Genomic DNA, 20,154 nt, shown 5'->3' on the forward strand with positions numbered 1-20,154 from the left:
GAATACTATTTACTCCCGGACTCGCTTCTGAACAGAATTCACTCCGATCTCAGGGCCTTTCTCTGGCTCGGTAAACAACCCAGAATAGCTCTGACCACTCTCCAGCGACACCAATATAGTGGTGGAATCTCACTCCCTAATCTAGAGGCCTATTACTGGGCCGAACACATAGCCCCAATTAATGAATGGCTACATGCCCAGGCAGACCATCCCACATATGCCTTAGAACGACATAAACTGTCCCCACACAATATACTGTATTACTTATACGGAGGCGCCACACGAGCACAGCTACTTCCAGCGACTGTCATTACATTACATGCATGGCACAAGGCCACGAAACGCACAGGCTGGGAGAAGACACCCACCCGGCAAACGCCACTATGGCACTGTAAGTGACTGGCTGAACTGCATAAACTTAAAGGCTTTAAAAGGTGGGATGACATTGGGATCTCCACAATAGGAGACGTGATTGCCAGGGGGGAATTAAAATCCTTTCAGGCACTGAAGTCAGAATTTGGGCTCCAACACTCACAACTCTTCGAATACACTCAGCTACGCCACGCTTGAAGGGCACAAAATGTACACTTATCGGGCCTTCCAGAATATGCACCGTTGGAGGGCAGACTCCTGCAAGAACGGATCCAAGGGGCGGCGGTCTCCCTCACATACAAAACCTTAACCAACAATATGCTGGGGACCCTGACGAAACTCAGAAGTACTTGGGAGGGTGAGGTGGGAACACTTGATGACATAGACTGGGATATAGTGCTCATGCATCCTCGTGAGGTGGCGATTAAGTCAAGGCTCCGTCTCATCCAATTGAACGTGCTCCACAGAACCTATTATGATAGGGTGAGACTCTACAAAATGGGTAAAATAGAGGACGCTAGATGCCTCCGATGCCACAGAGAAGACGGGGATTTCTATCATATACTATGGTCGTGTGAGGTGATACAGTCATACTGGAATCAGGTATTTGGGGAGCTACAAGAGATACTGGAGGTACCGATTGCATGGGACCCCAAGCTGGCGCTGCTGGGAATGACTAACGATGTAGACCTGCTGTGCCCTCTCCTAATATTCCTGGTTTTGGCCCTAGTAGTAGCGAAAAGGGACATTGCAAAACACGGGGGATCACCGAACCCCCCAGGGTTGTAGGAGTGGAGAAGAGGGCTGGACCTCTACATGGCAGCCGAGAAAGTGACCTACAAATCCAGGGGCTGACCTAGGAAGTTCCAAAAGGTTTGGTCCAAGTGGAGACACTATCATGGTTTAGATGGGGGGGGCTGGGAGAGTGACTAACACACCAACAGCCACCGAGCACACAAGGGCACCAGTGGGAGGGATGGGGAGGGGACACAGGGAGTTACCTGTTCTATTGATCAATGGACACCGCACTTACATGAAATGAGACTTAACAGCAAAGTACAAGGGTGAAGGGATGGGAGAGGGAGTAGGGGGTTTATTGTTGCCAATTACATGACTGTACTGTTGAGTTATGCACAAAAATGTAAATAAAATATTTAAAAAAAATAAAATGCTGCTAGGTCTGTTGGATGAGTCACTGACCAACCGGGCTGTGAGGAAAGGAAGGCACAGTCATGTATTGCCTCACAAGGGCTGCAGAGAGAGCCTCCGTCCTCTGAAATGTGGAGAGACAGACTCTTTGTCATTTGTAATCTTGAGTCTAGCCTATATTCCCTCAAGGGTCCGAGGAAACGCAAAGTAGGAGAAAGTGTTTGGGGTAAGATGTTAGATCAAATGTATTGTTACAGTTCTGTAATTGATTCGGATTTTTATTGCTTAAACGTGAAATAAGCTGTTTAAGCTAGGGAATATGATCAGATAAAATGCTCTATGTTGCACTTTAGATTTGGCCACAGGTTTTTGACCTGTTATGATAAAATCGGGCGTTATAATAGCACTCTTAGCTAAGTAGTGAGAGATCCATTAGTTTTAGCACTTTTTGTGTACATTATATCAAGTTATTTATGTATTAATGATTTACTGTAACGCTGTAAAGATTCATGCGGTTTTAATGTGACCAGTGACCTGCTATCTATCCGGATTTTCTATAGATGGATTTTCAAGATATGCTGATTCATTCTAAATGGTTTTATTGGGTCATCTTGTCTTGTTTCATCTATAATATACTCTATTATGTAGTTTTTTATTCCCTTGCTTATTAGCTTACTAAAAGAAAAAAAAAATATGATGTATAGTCAAAATCATGTGCTCAGAATATAAAAGGACCAGTGCTCTGGAACCCAAGTTAAATGCAAGCTGATATGACTGTAAGTCTCTCTCTAATTTTCCCCTCTTGGGAATAAATAATGATCAAAGAGTGGCATGCAGCACATGCTTGGGTAGGCAATGGTGTGGTAGGCTCAGGAGTAGAAATGTTGTTTCCAAATAGGTATTTGCACCTTTTTGCTGCCCAATATCATTGTACTGTAGTCATCTGATCAGAACTTTACATTCTGTGTGGTCATGATGAATGATCTGTGGGACAGGGGAAAAGCTACTCATGCAGAGTAGTGGATAATGCTTTTAAATCAATGTCTTGATTTTGAAAATCACATCACATCTGTCCTCTGTGTCCCCAGGAGCTGCATTCCCAGCTAGATTCATCACAGGAGATCTTGACTCTCACTAGGAAGCAGCTGACCGATTGCCAAAAGGAGGCACATGCCACCGAGTTGCAGTCTCTGCAGTTCCAGCGCGAAAGGCAGGACCTTCAAGGGGCTATGGAGAAACTCCAGCATGATGCACAGTGTTTTAAAGCAAGCCTTGAAGTACTGAAAGGGTAAGTTATGAAAAAGGGATAGTTTCAAGGTGGAAAAGGTCTGGGGGATCAGTTTTAGCATTGGATATTACGAGGTCTGTGGCAGCCTAGGGGGTGGACGAAGAGCAGACAGAAACTGGAAGTATGGGCAGGCATAAAAATCTGCCTATTTTGCATTCAAGAGAGCCCTGGATATATGATACCTCACCCCTAATTATGTTATGTCATCACTCCAGCAGCCAACTAGAGATGAACGCGTAGTACTGAAGGGAAAATGCCACTCGAGAGGTGTGTGATAATTGAGAGAGTTTCATTACACCTATAATGATGTCTGTGTTTCATACTATTCTCCAGTATTGACTCTTTCATAGATTTACATGCTTGTATCTTCCCCGTCGTCATGGTGGGAGACTCACAGTAAAAGAATAGCCATAGCAGTAAAAGAAAAAACTGCATAGAAAACCCATAGGGAAGTATAGAGTTTGTTAGCTTATCATCATTCTTATGTGGTCCCAAAAACAACCAATCTGCTGCCAGCCCTGAGATCCAATCCACAGCAGGGCCACCATACCTCAGATTTCCAACCGCCGTCATGTGAGAAGGAGTCTCCCTGAGCACTGCTCAGTTTTTGGTTACTTGGTGAACTTTTGACCTATCTACAGTTTTGGATTGAGGTTCTGGTTTTCCTCTATTTCTTCACCATGTCTGACAGCTTTAAGAAGAGGCTTTTCAGACCTTGCAGATCTTGTGGGAAGGCCAAATTACATTCTGAGGACCCTCACAAAGAATGCTTATACTGCCTTTACCCTAAGCACGTCCCCAAGGAGTGCAAACACTCTTGCACCTTCTCGGCTTAAACTCTGAAAGACAGAGAAACTCACTTGTTATTATGGCTTCAGAAAAAGAAGACCACCTCAGACTCTGGGTCTGATGAAGGATCTAACGGGCATGCCTCTAAAAAACATAAGAGGGAGTTGTCTGAGAAAAAAGCTGAGGTGAAGAAACAGAAAATAGAAAAATCTAAAGTCAAAGAATTATCGTCATCTTCTTTGCCTCATACACCCCTTAAAAAGCCTTCAAGGAGGAAGGCTCCATCGTCGCTCCCGGCAACAAAGACCGGAGTATCTTCTGTTACGACGCCGACGAAGACGTCAATGACCTCGACCGCGTCGTCGACGACGACCATCTCGACGACGACTGCATCGTCGGCAACATCTACGGTGGCAACATCGTCGACTACGGGACCGTTGACGATGAATGGACAAACCTCGTTGATGGCCATTATAATGCCACCGTCGTCTCTCTCGTCAACGGGTGCTCCGTCAATGGCGAATTTCAAATCACTGATGACAAGATCGACAATCACAATAAAGAGATTTCCTCCGTCGACAGGCTTGTCGACGGACAAGAAAACAACTGAATTCACCACATGGACCAAGATCTCGCCGCTTCCCTCTTCCAAACTCCTGGATTTACAAGAGTCAGAAGATGACGGTCCGTACGGAGTGGCTTGTAGTCCCTCTCAACTTCAAACTAAAAGCCAGGAGACAGATGAGGAGGAATACCAGGAAGTTCAGGAAGAACTGTTGTTTAAAGATCAACCAGTACAAGGATCCAGAAGGTATGAATCTTTTCAGCAAGCCTATGATTACGACGAAGAAGAGGATGTAATGTCAGAGAAGATGCAATATCCATGCCTATCTCTCTAGTCTCCGACTTAAGGCACATGATTAACGACTACTATCGCAGTTTCCCAGATGCCAATGCCCCTGCTTCCAACACCATAAGTGTACCACAGCCAGTGGTTCAGACTCCGCTGACAACCACCTCCAGTGCAGAAAGTGCGCACTCCTAAAATAATAACGATTAGGGAGGACTTTGTGGAAAGCGAGCAGGAAGAGCAGCCAGAGGAAGGGGAATCACTGCAAGATGACCTAGTGGACAATGAATGGGATCAATATGGTATTCCTTCACCATTAACATCGACATAGCCATGGACATCTCATCGATAGGATTCAGACAGATGGCTGGAGCTGGAGCGCTTCAAAGACAAGGGTGGCTGAAGACAACATCTTTCATGCCCGAAGTCCAGACAAAGACGGTGTACATGCCCTTTGATGGGGAAAACCTTTTCGGAAGACATATCGATGATGCGTTGCAAGGAATAAAAGCGGACACAGACACTACAAAAGCCTTAGGTTCCCTACAACAAGGAAGATTTCAGTTTTTTTGTGAAAGGGGATCAAGAGGCCAGTTCAATCAAAGATCCTCCTTTCAATCTAACAGGTACCAACCATTTCACCAACAGGGGTACCGTTGATTCTCCAACAACCAGCAGTATCGCTCCTCTACCACCTCTCACCAAAAGCAGTCTAGAAGAAAGTCTACTGCGAGGGGAAAAGCACAGGACTCCAATAGGAGACAGTGACAATATCCAGGCGCCGTCCACCTTGTCATGCCCTAATCAGATCCATTACCTCTCCCGCTATTATCATCAGTTGCTGTCAATAACATCGGACGGATGGGTGTTGGATATTACACACCAAGGCCACACCCTGGAGTTTATACAAAAACCTGGAGCTCAACCTCCCATTCACAGGAATCAAAACCATCTCTCAGCACTCAAGACAGAAGTCTTGCCCTCATTGTGAAAAGAGCAAAAGAGGAGTTTCCACCTAATCAGCGAGGGAAAGGATTCTACTTGCATTTTTCCTCATCTGAAAAAAGCAGTCCACCAAATGGAGGCAGGTAATTGATCTCAGAGGCCTGAACAAATATATCAAGAAAATGTAATTTTGTATGCTGTCGCTACAAGACATTTTCCTAATGTTGTGCAGAGGAGATTACATGGCATCGTTAGATCTCTTGGATGCCTATTTTCATATTCCCATTCACATCAAACAGACAGTATCTAAGATTCGCGGTGGCGGGCGCCACTACCAATTCAAGGTGTTACCCTTCAGAATCAGATCCGTGCAGAGGGTATTCACGAAATGCATGGCGCTGGTCGCGGCGCACTTGAGGCAGTAAGGCCACCAGATATATCCGTATCTGGACGACTGGCTCATAAAAGGCGAATCGTTCCAGGATGCACTGAGATCCCTAGAATGCTGCATGGATTTGTTCCAAAGTTTAGGACTGCAGATCAACATGGAAAAGTCTTCCCTTGTTCCAGTGCAGTCACTTCAGTTCCTATGAGCCAAATTACAAACTCAGGAAGCAAAAGCATACCCTCGGGAGAGCGCACGCAAAACATAATGGAGCTGACAGCACGATTAAAATCAAAAAGGTTCACTTAAGTAAGAATCTTCAAATCATTGCTGGGAATGATATCATCCTGCATTCCCTTAGTCCCCAATTGTCGACTACGCATGCGGCCGCTGCAAGAACTTCTCGACAAGCAATGGGTACAAGCCCTAGGATCCTTCGAGGACCGAATCACTATCAACCCTCAGATCAAAGATGCACTGTCATGATGGGGCATGAGGAGCAACTTATCAAAAGGTCTGCTTTTCGAACCCCAATCTCCAAGCTATGTCATGATGACAGACGCCTCATTACAAGGATAGGGAGCACACCTTCAGGAACTGGAAATACAGGGCCACTGTACAGAGCAAGAGGCCTGATTACACATCAACTTGCTCGAGTTAAAGGTGGTGTTCCTGGGCCTGCAAGCTTTCCTTCCCAGAATCCGAAACTCGCCTGTTCTAGTCAGGACAGACAGTATGACAGGGGGCACAAAATCAAAACTCCTCTCTGCACAAGCCCAGGAGATTTGGAACTGGATGTTACAACACAACATTTCTCTGCAGGTTCAACATGTCCCTGGAGTACACAACACGAGAGCAGACCACCTAAGCAGGTCAGCCTAAATCTGCCACGCATGGGAACTAAATCAAATCCAACTCTTAAGAATATTCAGTTTATTGGACACACCAACTTTGGACCTATTTGAAAATCAACACAACAAGAATTGCAAACATTTTGCAAGCAGATGCCCTCAAGCGGGGTCTTGGGGAAATGCGCTACACCTCCGTTGGACGGGGATCTTTGCATACGCGTTTCCCCCGTTCCCTCTCATACCGATACTACGGAAAATGAGATCGGAACCGTGCCAGCTAATCCCAATAGCCCCGGCTTGGCCGAGACTGTTCTGGTACCTGGAAATCCTCCAGCTGTCAGTGAATCCCAGAGTGCAGTTCCCATTGATTGAGGATCTTTTCTCCATGAGAGAAGGGCAGGTTCTTCATCTGCAGTTGACCTCACTGAAATCGTCTGCCTGGAACCTCATGAGCATGAATTTTATTCCTTAGATATCCCTCACGAATGCCGGGATATCTTATTGAACTCTCGAGCAATATCTACCAATAAGTAATACACTGCAAAATGGAAGAGATTTTGCCATTGATGTTCTGATCAAGATCTGCATCCCTTTCACTCTTCGCTGGAGCAGATACTACCTTACCTACTACACCTAGCCAAGGCTGGACTCTCTCATGCATCGATAAAAGTACATCTTGCGGCTATATCGAGATACGGCAGAAAAAGAAATCATCCATCTCTTTGGTCGCAGAGGGTAATAAAGGAGGTCCTAAAAGGACTGTTTATTTTTTCCACCTATTAAGCAACCTTCCATTTCCTGGCAGCTTAATACAGTTTTGTCATATCTCATGAAACCCCCGTTCGAACTGATTCACAAAGCTGAGTTATAGTTTGCCTCTTGGAAAGTGGCATTATTATTCGCCCTCACTTCAGCCAGGAGAGTCAGTGAGATCGAGGTGTTCTCTGTCTCGGAGCCATTTCTTCAATTCAAGTCAAGTCAGACAAAGTCATTCTCAGGACAAATCCTACATTTATCCCCAAAGTCCCTACGGCGTTCCACCTCAATGAAACAATTGTATTACCTACATATTTCAAGAACCCATCTTCTGCAGTGGAAAAATCTCTGCACAATTTGGACATCAGGAGATGCCTCAAATTTTATATTGACAAAACAAAATCCTTTCGGAAAACAGACCAGCTTCTCATCACTTTTGCTGGGTCTAGGAAAGGCTTAGCTCTGTCAAGATCTACCATTTCAAGAAGGATAGCCTCTGCCATCACTTTGTCATGAGAAGGCAGGAAACCCTTTGCACGCTAGAGTTTGCGCTCATTCAACACGAAAAATGGCAACGTCAACCGCATTGTTCGCGGGAGTATTGCTTCCGGACATTTGCAGAGCGGCAACATGGACAAATGCACACATGTTTACCAGGCATTACAATCTGGACACAGAGTGGAAAGCGGACTCCGCAGTGGGGCAAGTAGTTCTACGGCACCTGTTCCACTAAGGTACTTCTCTTTCTATATATTTGTATGTTTACATATATACGCATATTCAAGGGACTAGTTGTGTCTGTTTATTCCTTTACTCTATGACTGTTTTTTTTATTGGAATTACTTTTATATGCATTGTCGATATTTTGTTTCATGTACCAGATTACCAGGTTGAAATGCACTGAGACACATACTTTCGTTTTTGGGTCAGTATAAGACAATATGATATTCTAGTACTAAGGAAGCAGAACCCTAAGAAAACGGGTCTATCCTAGAAACGCTACATGATATACGGACTGCTGTCTATTCTGATACAAGAATGTGAATCTATGAAAGATTCAATACTGGAGAAAAAACTAGTTACTTACCTGTACACTATGGTTCTCCAGTATTGATATCTTTCACAGATTCCCTTGCGTTTTTTCTCAGATAGACCACTATTATCTCTTGATACATCCTTGGCTCACATTATGGGCTGGAAATCTGGAAATCTGAGGTATGGTGGCTCTGCTGGGGGTTGTGATCTCAGGGCTGGCAGCCGATTGGTTGGTTTTTGGACCACATAAGCATGATGATAACCTAACAAACTCTATACTTCCCTATGGGTTTATATGCATTTTTTATTTTACTGCTATGGTTATTCTTTTACCGTGAGACTCCTACCATGACGACGGGGAAGATACAAGCATGTGAATCTATGAAAGATATCAATACTGGAGAACCATAGTGTACAGGTAAGTAACTAGTATTTTGTTTCGACTAAGTATTGGATGCAAGTGGAGGTGTTACAAGTGACTTTCAAAACGGAGACAGGGTAGATGTCGTTGGAAAAATAAATGTTTTAAATTATTTTGATGGTCAGTGTTTTATTGGTAATATTTTTAACATTATTTTAGTTGATCAGTGTTTTATTAGCAACCTTTCTTTTTTTTGTTTGAATATTTTTATTCGCATTTCAAAATAATACATCAGAACTTTCATTAAGTGTTACACAATACATTTTGCACAGTATCCTTCCATCAGAAACGGTTACAATTATTTTACAGTCATAATTACATCTTATTTTAACAGTCGAGGTAGGATTTCTCACAGCATGCATTGTTCCTAGGGGCCTAATCCGAATCTGAACTGGTATTGTCATTATCTGAAGGAGGTTCCGCAGATGTTTCCTCTATATGCATTCCATGCCCCCCAAATTTTATTCCATTTTTTAGGACAGGCCCTATTGCGGAACACCGCCCTTTCTGAAATCATAGCTGCATCCATATCATTCTTCCAAGCCGTCAATGTAGGCCTCTCTGCTCCACCCCATCTCTGTGCTATGTTTCTCTTAGCTATCATCATACCCAGTGTCATCCAACCTTGTCCTGAAAGTGTAAGATCATTGGGCTCCCATATATTTAAAAGGCAACGCCTGGGGTCCGGCAGCAGGGAAACTCCCTCCGATTGAGACATAGTTCTCATTACCTGTTTCCAGTAATCAGCTATTCTGTGGCAGTCCCATATGGTGTGATAAAAGGTCCCTTCCTCACCACAACCTCTCAAGCAGTATGGATGAGCTATCCGTCCTATCTTATGTAAAGTGCTTCTAGTGTAGTAGGAACGAGGTAATATTCGCAATTGCACTAAACGGAGATGTGAGGGGATGCCTACTTCCTTTATGGACGCCAGCGCCTCTTGCCATTCCGAGTCATCAATTTTCCCACAGTCATGAGACCACTTCTCCCGTAATGGTCCTGTTGGGTCGGGTAAATTATTCACCAGCTTACAGTAAATTAGGGAAGTCGCTTTCAAAGGCATGTAGTCTGTCAATATTCTGTCCTCAAGAGGGGACGCTTCTGGGACCTCTGAGTTAGGCGTCAGTGCTGTCATTAATGCGTGGCGTATCTGTATATACCTGAACTGTTCTGACGGGGCTAAATCATATTGCTGTCTTAGGGTCTCAAAGGATATTACTTGTCCTCTCTGCCACATATCTCCAATCGTTGATAATGCCTATAGCATCCCAACGGTCGAAGCCCCTGGTGTGCCTAAGCTTCCCCAACCTCTTTGCTTCCCACAACGGAGTAAGCTGTGTCAATACTCCCCGCCATCCCAATCTTGCCTGCCCTGCATGCCATATTGTGAGTGTGTGCTTCAATGGCCCAAACTTTGTGAGAGATAGTTTTTTTTATCATAAAGGGGAGCCAGCATACCAGACAGACCCAACTGTGCTCTGTCTGCCTTTAGAGCCGGTTCAGATTGCGGAAGATGTAGCCATTGATTAATGACTTTTAATTGTGCTGCACAGTAATAAAGACATATGTCCGGGAGCGCTATACCACCATCGTACCAGCCTCTTACTAACTTTGTCAGTGCTATACGCGTGGGCTTATGACCCCATAACAGAACCGATACCTGCGCTGCAATCCTTTTAAAGAAGGTGGTATGCACAGGGTACGGCGTGTTTTCCAAAATATATAGAAAGCGGGGCAGAGCCATCATTTTAAAAAGCGCTGCCTTGCCCAGCAGAGTTAGTGGCAGTGATTCCCAGTGTCGTATGTCTCGTTTGAGACGTTCGAGTGGGGGTTGCAAATTGTGTTTGTAGAAGTCGGCAGAGTTAGCGGTGATGTAAATCCCTAAATATTTAAATGTGCTGTTTGCAGTCTGCAATGGGCAGCCATCCGGTAGGAGCGGCGGTGGGCCATGAAGTATATACATGATGGACTTAGACCAATTGATCGAATAACCGGACGCCCGTCCATAGGCTGTGCAGACATCCAAAAGGGTGACTATAGAACGCCTAGGGGAGGTGAAATAGAGCAGGATATTTTCTGCATACAGGGAGATCCTATCCTCCCAATCATTAGTCCACTTAAGGCCCTGAATAGTAGGTTCCCATCTTATCCACTCTGCCAGAGGCTCCAACACCAAGGCAAATAGTAGTGGTGACAGCGGGCAGCCCTGACGCGTGCCTCTGGCCAAGGGGAAATCTGTTGAGATATGGCCGTTAGCTGTGACATGTGCCATGGGCTTCGTATATAGTAGGCGGATCCAGGCACAAAACCGCGGGCCAAAACCCAAATTGTGCAGCACCGCAAATAGAAATGGCCAATGGACCATGTTGAACGCCATATGTGCGTCCAGCGAGAGTATTACTGCCGGTTCTTGGAGGTATTCCGCACATGCCATTACTCCATGTACTCTCCTTAAATTGAGTGCTGTATTTCTGCCAGGCATGAAGCCTGATTGATCATTATGTATGAGTTTAGATAAGTGTGGCGATAGACGTAGCGCCAACAATTTAGCGAGTATTTTGGCCTCACCATTCATGAGGGAGATCGGCCGATTTGATGTACATTGTTCCGCCGGTTTCCCAGGTTTTAATATAGTTACAATGGTAGCTGTGCGTTGGTCCGGTGGAAGTTGTCCAGCCTCTAGGCTTTCAGCAAACATATTCAGCAGATGTGGCGCAAGTGAGTCTGACATTCGTTTATATAATTCAACTGGTATGCCGTTGGGCCCCAGTGCCTTGCCCGATTGTAATGCTTTAATATCTAGTGTGACCACATCCATCGTGAGGTCACCCTCCAAGGATTGTGCTTCTTCTGTGGTTAATGTGGGCATCTTAAGGTCTTTGATGTATGTTAATGCTTCCTCCTTTGAGATTGTAGAATCTGAGGAGTATATTTTCATGTAATGTCGTGCTAGCATATTATGTGTGGGTCTGTAGCAGGCTGTCCTCCCTCCGCTGCAAGCTGCGCTATTAGCAACCTTTCTTAATTATTTAAAAAAAAATCCATTGCTTTTTAACTAAATCACAAATTTTGGACTTCACAACATCCAAAGAGAATTTCTAAGACCTGTTTTTTAATGGTATTAAATAATTTACCACTTGATCAGGGCTTTGAACATTTGCATAAAAAACAAAAGAGGAATTATTTTAAGTGCTTTTTTAAATATAATTTACAACATAAGAACCATCAACACAGTTTAATAATAAAAGAACATAAACACAAATGACAATGTTTAGTGTAAAATACACAGAAATAATGAAGAGAAAAGGAAAAAAAGAAGCACAAAAAAAGTACAGGTTCATTTTCAAATCACTATGCTCTATCATATACTGAATTATAATCAAAGGTACACAATTTATTTATTTAGTTGAATAAAACCATTGCATGTAAAAAAATTACAACAAACATAAGGCAGCAACAAAAGGACCTACGCTTCTGTCTGTCATGGGCAATGTTTCTGTACAGTACCCCAGCTGTAGTTCATGGTTTTCATTCCTGTGTCCACAGTTTGCCACCACCTGCCCTTTAATCTGACTCTTTCATTTGCTTTCTGGTTGCCAGTGGAAAGCTGTTCTTGTGACCCTTGACCCTGTCACCAGGTAGGTCGCCCCCCTAGCCACCGTGTGGTCCTCTCCGTGCTGTGCGCTGCTCCTGAGCTCTCCGTGGTATCCTTTGCCCTGTTGTATCGTTTTTCATTTTCTCATTCCCCTTTTTAGGTCTCGCAGAGAGACCTATTGCGGTGAAACTAGAAAGTTAAACCATCCGGATTGCGAGTTCGGATTTTCAACAGTTCACGTGAAATCGAGTGACCACAAGCACGCGCATTTCCCCACATCAAAGACATCAGCCTCCCTCCCACAGGCTTCCCCAGCGTGCGCAGTGCGCGCTGGCCTCACTTCTCCTCCCCCCTAATTGCTTGCCCTTTCACGGCCGCCAGGCCGTGAGCTACATCAAAGGGTTTCGCTGCCCACCCCCTGCTTCACGGCCGCTTCTCATGCAGTGTAACCCTTTGTGTCTGGCCCTCCTGGCTTCTCCTCACCGTACCTCTTTCCCATGCCCTCTCAACCACCCCTCCTGTTCCTCCCTTCCGCCCCTCTTTCTTTGCCTTGTCTGATCGTGAAGTTGACCCCCTCCATCAGCTCTAGGTCCTCTCACACTCCCCCCTCCCCATCAGATGCTGCATGTCCTGCTAGTTCTCCGCGCCTCAGCCTGCCCGTCCCTGCCAGCGGCTTCTCATTCGATCCGCTGCGACTGGCCAAGAAATGAAAGGGTGTCACATCGAGGGCTGCCTTGCCTTCCAAACTCCCCTCTTTCAGATTCTATGTCAAATGAAGGCCTTGTTGCGACAGGGGAGCCTTCATTGCAGCCCTTGTCGCTTTCAACGGCATGGAAACTAAAGAACGGACCTCTTAAATGCTATTCATTATGTTAGCCTCAGAAGGGTAAAAGGAGGAGTCATTATCCGAATTAATTTTTCCCTCCATCACGTGGCACCTTTCACACTCACTCATTCTGTAGCGTAGTTCCTATTTTCCCAATAGGCCCTGCGCATTGTAATAACATAAACAGTAGTATCGACGTAGAAGTGCGGATCTTCCAGGCCTCTACTGACTATGCTAAACTTAATTGGGTTTGTTACCAACTAGCTCAGAGGTCACTGGAAACTTTCTTGACTGAAATAGGAAGTGATCAGCTTCCCTGGCACAGACAAGAAGGAATTCAGTTTTCCAACAACCGTGCAACATGACAACTTTGCTCCTCATATCAAGAGTCAATCTCTAGGATCATGTGAAACAATAGACAGTTATTTTACTCAGTCAGGTTCGTGCAGTTTACTTTCACAATATGTAGAGAATAGAGAGACGGGCGTTTGTCAATAAAGGGTTAACATTTATTGAACAGTCTTTCTTCTCATACAAGAGAAATGTATTGCCACAATTGCAAGACTTGTTATGATAAAAAGTACGTACAGTAAGATAAGTATTGCGAAATAATACTGTAAAAGCATTGATATGGTTTCTTAGCCATACAATGGTTTAAAAGTAATAAAACATATATACATTCATATATACATTAGGCTAAAATACTCAACTGGTGCTTCTAACTACGCCTACCCCAGTGTACCTGACCTAAGCCTAATACTTGGGAGGGGAGTAAGTGAGTAGCTTTAAGTTAAGTTGGTTTTGCCAAGGTTTGCTTCAAGAATTCTCACAGGGTTTAGTCAACACCATACCTCTGAATAGAATGATGGAGGTCTGGTATCTCCCTCAGGGAAACTCGGTATCCCAGTCACCCGCAAGGGTAGACCAGAAACGCCGGAGCTGGATTTCTCGGCAGGAGAAAGGCAGCGTCTCTTCTTCAGCGCGTCGAGGAGGGGAAGGAGGGGGGACAGCGTCCGCGGGCAGCTTGCATCTGCTGGGCTCTTGCAGAGGGACGGCTGTTCAGCTCCTAAGTTCACCACACCATTGTTCGCTAGTTGGCAGCGATAGCAGTAGCGATAGCAGCTATGGTGTCATCAGCATGACAGCTTCTTCAGCAGCAGCGAGATAGCTGGCAGCATCAGCTTCACCAACAGCAACGAGACAGCAGCAACACAGCATACAGCAGCATTTGCTTAAGGCAACGTTGGTAATATTTATACCTGAAAGGTGCCTTGTTTGACGTAAGCTTGCTGGACATAAGACGTCAATATAGATGTCACTAGGAAGTGATCGTCTATCAGTGCTCATTAGAGTTCTATTACTAATCAAAACACAGCAAGCGGGGATTTCCAGGTTTGCTGAGTTTTTATCTTGTTGAAGAACTCAGAGTGTTAATCTAGGAATCTCAGATAGTGACTTCTGCTCTGTCATTGCACTAATTGGTTGCAAAGGAAGTGGCAGAGAAAGCTATTCTGGAATGTGGCTCTGTTCGTGTGAGGCCAGAGATGAGTTACTGAATATCGCACTTGAACGGTTATGCCAATATAGGGAATAAATGGATTTATAGCCGAATAGAGGCATAAGGTCACAGTATCGATCAGGATCCTAGATAAGCACGCAACAATTCATACACTCATTCGCAGTGGCACTCACCCACCCAGACGCATCACATTCATGTGCTCACTCACAATCGGACACTCACTCACATTTCCAGCTACATGCCCAAAGGCACGTGCTTTGGGACACTCGGCTATCACAAAGTCTCCCCTCCCATCCAACCGTAATTCAGCACAACACTGAGGACAGGACTGTACTGAGGCGAGGGAGCCTTCAACAGAGACAACCTTTCATTTCATACATTTGTCTGGCTTTCATATGTTTATGCTACATGCGTTAGCAGCACTCCAGACCTGCTGGCTTTGCCAATGCTCGTTTTCTATGTATATCTCTCTTAGACGTTCCCAGATGTTGGCCGGTATGCGCTAGTATCTTGGAGGGTATGTATCCTTTTAATTTCAATAAGAAATCCTCGGTTTTCATATAGCGCCTCTTACCGCAGATTTTAGAGCGCTGCATATCACAGGTGTTACTACGGACCTCTTGAATGCTATTCATTGTGTTAGCCTCAGAAGGGTAAAAGGAGGAGTAATTATCCGAATTAACTTTTCCCTCTCCATCACGTGGCACCTTTCACACTCACTCAATCATACACTCATTCGCAGTGGCACTCACCGACCCAGACGCATCACATTCATGTGCTCACTCACAATCGGACACTCACTCACGTTTCCAGCAACATGCCCAAAGGCACGTGCTTTGGGACACTCCATCAGTCGCGCGCGCACACACACACACACAGTCACTCACGGCTCATCCAGTCACTCGCTTGCAGGATACATTTCTTTCTAAATGCATCCTGTTGACGTCCCAACAGACGTCCGATCATTTAACATAATCGGCACATTTATCCTTCACCAAATGAGGCACTGGGCCTTCTCATGGCACCTTTGTCTCGTGCACACACGCGCGCGCAGGCACCGGAATGTGCTCCTTGGTGACGAAGTGCTTTGAAGGTCTGTGAGTCTGTGATGCAGCACTATACGTAGCTCAATTGCAGTAAAAGGACCAGCCCCATCACTGAGGTGGAGTGACTGTCTCCGACATGCAAGTCAATTTCGCCTACACTCCCAGGAGCACTATATATCAAGCATTGGCAATGCCAACAGGTCTTTGCCAATGTTCATGTTAACAAGGCTTCCAATGGCTAACAAAGTTTTTATAAACGAGTTCAGAGATGGCCAACGGGTCTCGCTATTTAATAAATAAAATTACTTCGTAAATAAACACTGGCTTACAGAAATGCTGAACACATTAGCAAATCAACGTCAAACGTGTTAGCTGTGCCAATGCTTGTTTTAGGGCAATGTTAATGCACGGAACCCGTTTTATGGACACAGTGTAATTACATATGGTCAAAGGTCATGGAAGGGAGGTGAGCCGCCTGCCTCGCATCACCACATGAAAGCCATTTGTTGCTTGTTCACACTTCTTTCACGGCCGCGAGGCCGTGCGTGCTTTCAAAGGGATCCGCTCACTTCTCTTCCCCCCTCGCCGAGAGCTTCACATTTCAAAGAGCTCTCCCCCGCCTCCTCTCCCCCGCCCCACTCTTACTTATACCTATTCAGGCTTCCCTCCCCCTGTTTTGCCGTTCCCCCACTCCTTCTCCTCCGGCCCCTGTGGTCTGCATAGAAAGAGGACCTAGACGTTTCAAGAGGCCAATTGCCTCGCAGCGCTAGAGGTCTGAGGTTGCCGGTTTACATTGTGCTGTTTTACATCTTGGAGCTCAACGGCCTAGCAGCGCTAAAGGTTCTGTGGTTGCTGGTTTACATTGCCCAGGTTTAAATCCAGGGCTCAGCGGCCTCGCAGCACTAGAGGCTGTTGGGGGCTCAGTGGCCTCTCAGCACTAGAGGCTTTGGTTGCTTGTTTACATTGCACTATTTTATATCATAGGGCTCAAATGCCTGGCAGCGCTAGATGTCAGTGGCTTCCGGTTAACATTGCTCAGTTTTAAATCCTGGAGCTCAGTGATTTCGGGCACTAGAGGTCTGTGGTTGTTCGTTTACATTGCGCAGTTTTAAATCCTGGAGCTCAGCGGCCTCGCAGCGCTAGAGGTCTATGGTTGCTAATTTACAATGTGCGGTTTAAATCCGAATTTAATCCGGCTCCCGCCCCCTTCCCACAGACACTCGCGTTGAAAAAGTTCAGGTTTGTTGGAATCTATTGAGCTGCACAGCAGCCTTTGCAGACTTCCAGCCCCACACTTAAAGCATATTAAACATGACCCTGCTGTGTGTAGTACTGGAACAAAGCCGGATAATACCAATACTAAACGTAAGCGCCCGAGCGAGAACCCAAAAACCGCACAGGTCTGTTTAGACACATTTACAATACTTCATACACTGCCTAAGGCACAGGTACCTTGGCACAAATGTGCCTCTAGAATGACCATCACTAATTTTATCCAATGTGCTATTCATTTAAAAGTCGTGTCTTTATGTTGGATTCTTGTATTTTGTTTTACTAAATGTATAGTTACGTTGTTACTGTCAATTAGCATTCCTATAGCTCGTAATCTGCCATTGGCAGGGCCTTGCAGCGCCATTCGCCAGTCCCCTACCGAACTTTTTTTTTACAGACTAAAGTCGGATTCGGTTTTGTGAAGTCCCTGGCAGCTATCTGCTAAAAGGCGACAATTACCAATAGATAACATTAAAAAAATATTTCAATCTATGATGTGTCAGCTGCAACACCAGATAATAGAAAAATCGGATTCCGATTCACTCTACAAAGCTGAGCTTTGTCTCCTATTCATGTATGTTTCCCTTTTTTTCTGCCCTTATGCCCTCTGTTAGACTCGTTTTTTGTGCCCTTCTGACCTCTGTTAGACTCGTTTTTCCCTTGTTTTTCTGCCCTCTGTTAGACTAGTTTTTTGTGCCTTTCTGCCCTCTGCATCACCACATCATCACTCAGCGCTACCCCAGCATCACTCAGCACCACCACATTATCACTCAGCACCACCACAGCACCACTCAGCACCACCACATTATCACTCAGCACCACCACATTATCACTCAGCACCACCACCACAGCACCACTCAGTACCACCACAACATCACTCAGCAGCACCACTCAGCAGCACCACAGCATCACTCAGCACCACCACAGCACCACCCAGCACCACCACTGCACCACCACATAACCACTCAGCACCACCACATAACCACTCAGCACCACCACATTATCACTCAGCACCACCACATTATCACTCAGCAACCACAGCACCACTCAGCGCCACCACAACATCACTCAGCAGGACCACCACAGCACCACTCATCAGCACCACCACAGCACCACTCAGCACCACCACAGCATCACTCAGCACCACCACAGCACCACCACAGCATCACTCAGCAACACCACAGCACCACACAGCACCACCACAGCACCACTCAGCACCACCACAGCACCACTCAGCACCACCACAGCACCACTCAGCACCACCACAGAACCACTCAGCACCACCACATTATCACTCAGCACCACAACAGCGTCACTCAACACCACCACAGCATCACTCAGCACCACCACTGCACCACCACAGCATCTCTCAGCACCACCACAGCACCACTGAGCACCACCACAGCTTCATTCAGCACTACCACAGCACCACTCAGCACCACCACTGCACCACTCAGCGCAACCACAGCACCACTCAGCGCAACCACAGCATCACTCAGCGCAACCACAGCATCACTCAGCGCAACCACAGCATCACTCAGTGTAACCACAGCACCACCACAGCACAACCACAGCAACACTCAGTACCCACCACAGCATCACTCAGCACACCACAGCACCACTCAGCACCACCACAGCACCACTCAGCGCAACCACAGCATCACTCAGCGCAACCACAGCACCACTCAGCGCAACCACAGCATCACTCAGCGCAACCACAGCATCACCACAGCACAACCACAGCAACACTCAGTACCCACCACAGCATCACTCAGCACACCACAGCACCACTCAGCACCACCACAGCACCACTCAGCGCAACCACAGCATCACTCAGCGCAACCACAGCACCACTCAGCGCAACCACAGCATCACTCAGTGCAACCACAGCACCACCACAGCACAACCACAGCAACACTCAGTACCCACCACAGCATCACTCAGCACACCACAGCACCACTCAGCACCACCACAGCACCACTCAGCACCACCACATTATCACTCAGCACCACCACAGCACCACTCAGCACTACCACAGCACCACTCAGCACTACCACAGCACCACCACAGCGCCACTCAGCACTACCACAGCATCACTCAGCGCCACCCCAGCATCACTCAGCTACACCACAGCATCACTCAGCGCCATTGCAGCATTATTCTGTGCAACCATTCAACAACAACTGGTTCAAATATGTTCTCTCAATGTTTCAAGATTTATTACAAATGTCAAAAAAAGATGTTAATATTTCACTTCTGTTCTTAGATTTTCGTCACAATAAAATACACTGAACATAATCTTCACAAAAGTTATTTATAAAAGTTTAAGCTATTGCCATTATAAATTACAATCACTTTATTTAAGTATTAATTAAATTAAAAAAATAAAAGCCATTGTTATTTGTAATATCAATACATCTAAGTCACATAAATACAAAACATGTTGCATTACAAATGCTATAGGTGTCACATTTGCGAAAATTATAACTATTGGCATTGTAAACGACAAAGCTATTAATTTAGCTATTTTCAAAACCAACACATAAATAAAAAAATTGTTATTTACAAGACCATCAGCTCAAACTTTCCTAATGCGAGACCTATTGCATTGCAAATGCTTGTTTGCCTTCTGTTTACACTGTAATTGCGTTTGCCCTGTGATTGTTTCCCCGTTTTGCATTCTGTACCCTTGATTCTGTCCCCCTTGCTCCCCCTTTGCCTTCTGTGCCCACCCTCACCCTCTGCTTCCCGCCGCTGCTCCCTGCGGCCCCGCCCCCCCGCCGTTCTTATTCGCCACCCCGTTCCCGCCTCCCAGCTGCTCCTCCCTCCCTCAGCCCCTCATATGGAGGCCGCCCGGCGAACGCGCAGCGGACGCGCGCAGCGGGGACGCCGATTGTGCACCGAAGGCGCGCCAAAGGCAAGCCCGTCTGCGCCCGTCCGCGCCTGGACCGCGCCCAGCGCCAGGACCCCTGTTCCTAGACGATACCAACGCACCCGACGAACCTACGACGCCGCCACCCTCCACGCACTCAACGCCGGCCAGAACCCCGCCTGC

At 46.0% G+C, this 20,154-nt stretch overlaps 1 protein-coding gene across 1 annotated transcript in view; it reads left to right on the top strand.

The window, feature by feature from the left end:
• The window catches only part of CROCC2 (ciliary rootlet coiled-coil, rootletin family member 2), a 1,620,686-nt gene that overhangs the window by 494,351 nt on the left and 1,106,181 nt on the right, over nt 1–20,154 (top strand). Inside the window, exon 13 of the mRNA XM_086944022.1 lies at nt 2,610–2,809. Coding sequence (XP_086800148.1) covers nt 2,610–2,809 — 200 coding nt within the window. The remainder of the gene's footprint in view (nt 1–2,609; nt 2,810–20,154) is intronic.

This window comes from Lissotriton vulgaris, chromosome 11 (assembly GCF_964263255.1).
Source record: "Lissotriton vulgaris chromosome 11, aLisVul1.2, whole genome shotgun sequence".
NCBI lineage: Eukaryota > Metazoa > Chordata > Amphibia > Caudata > Salamandridae > Lissotriton > Lissotriton vulgaris.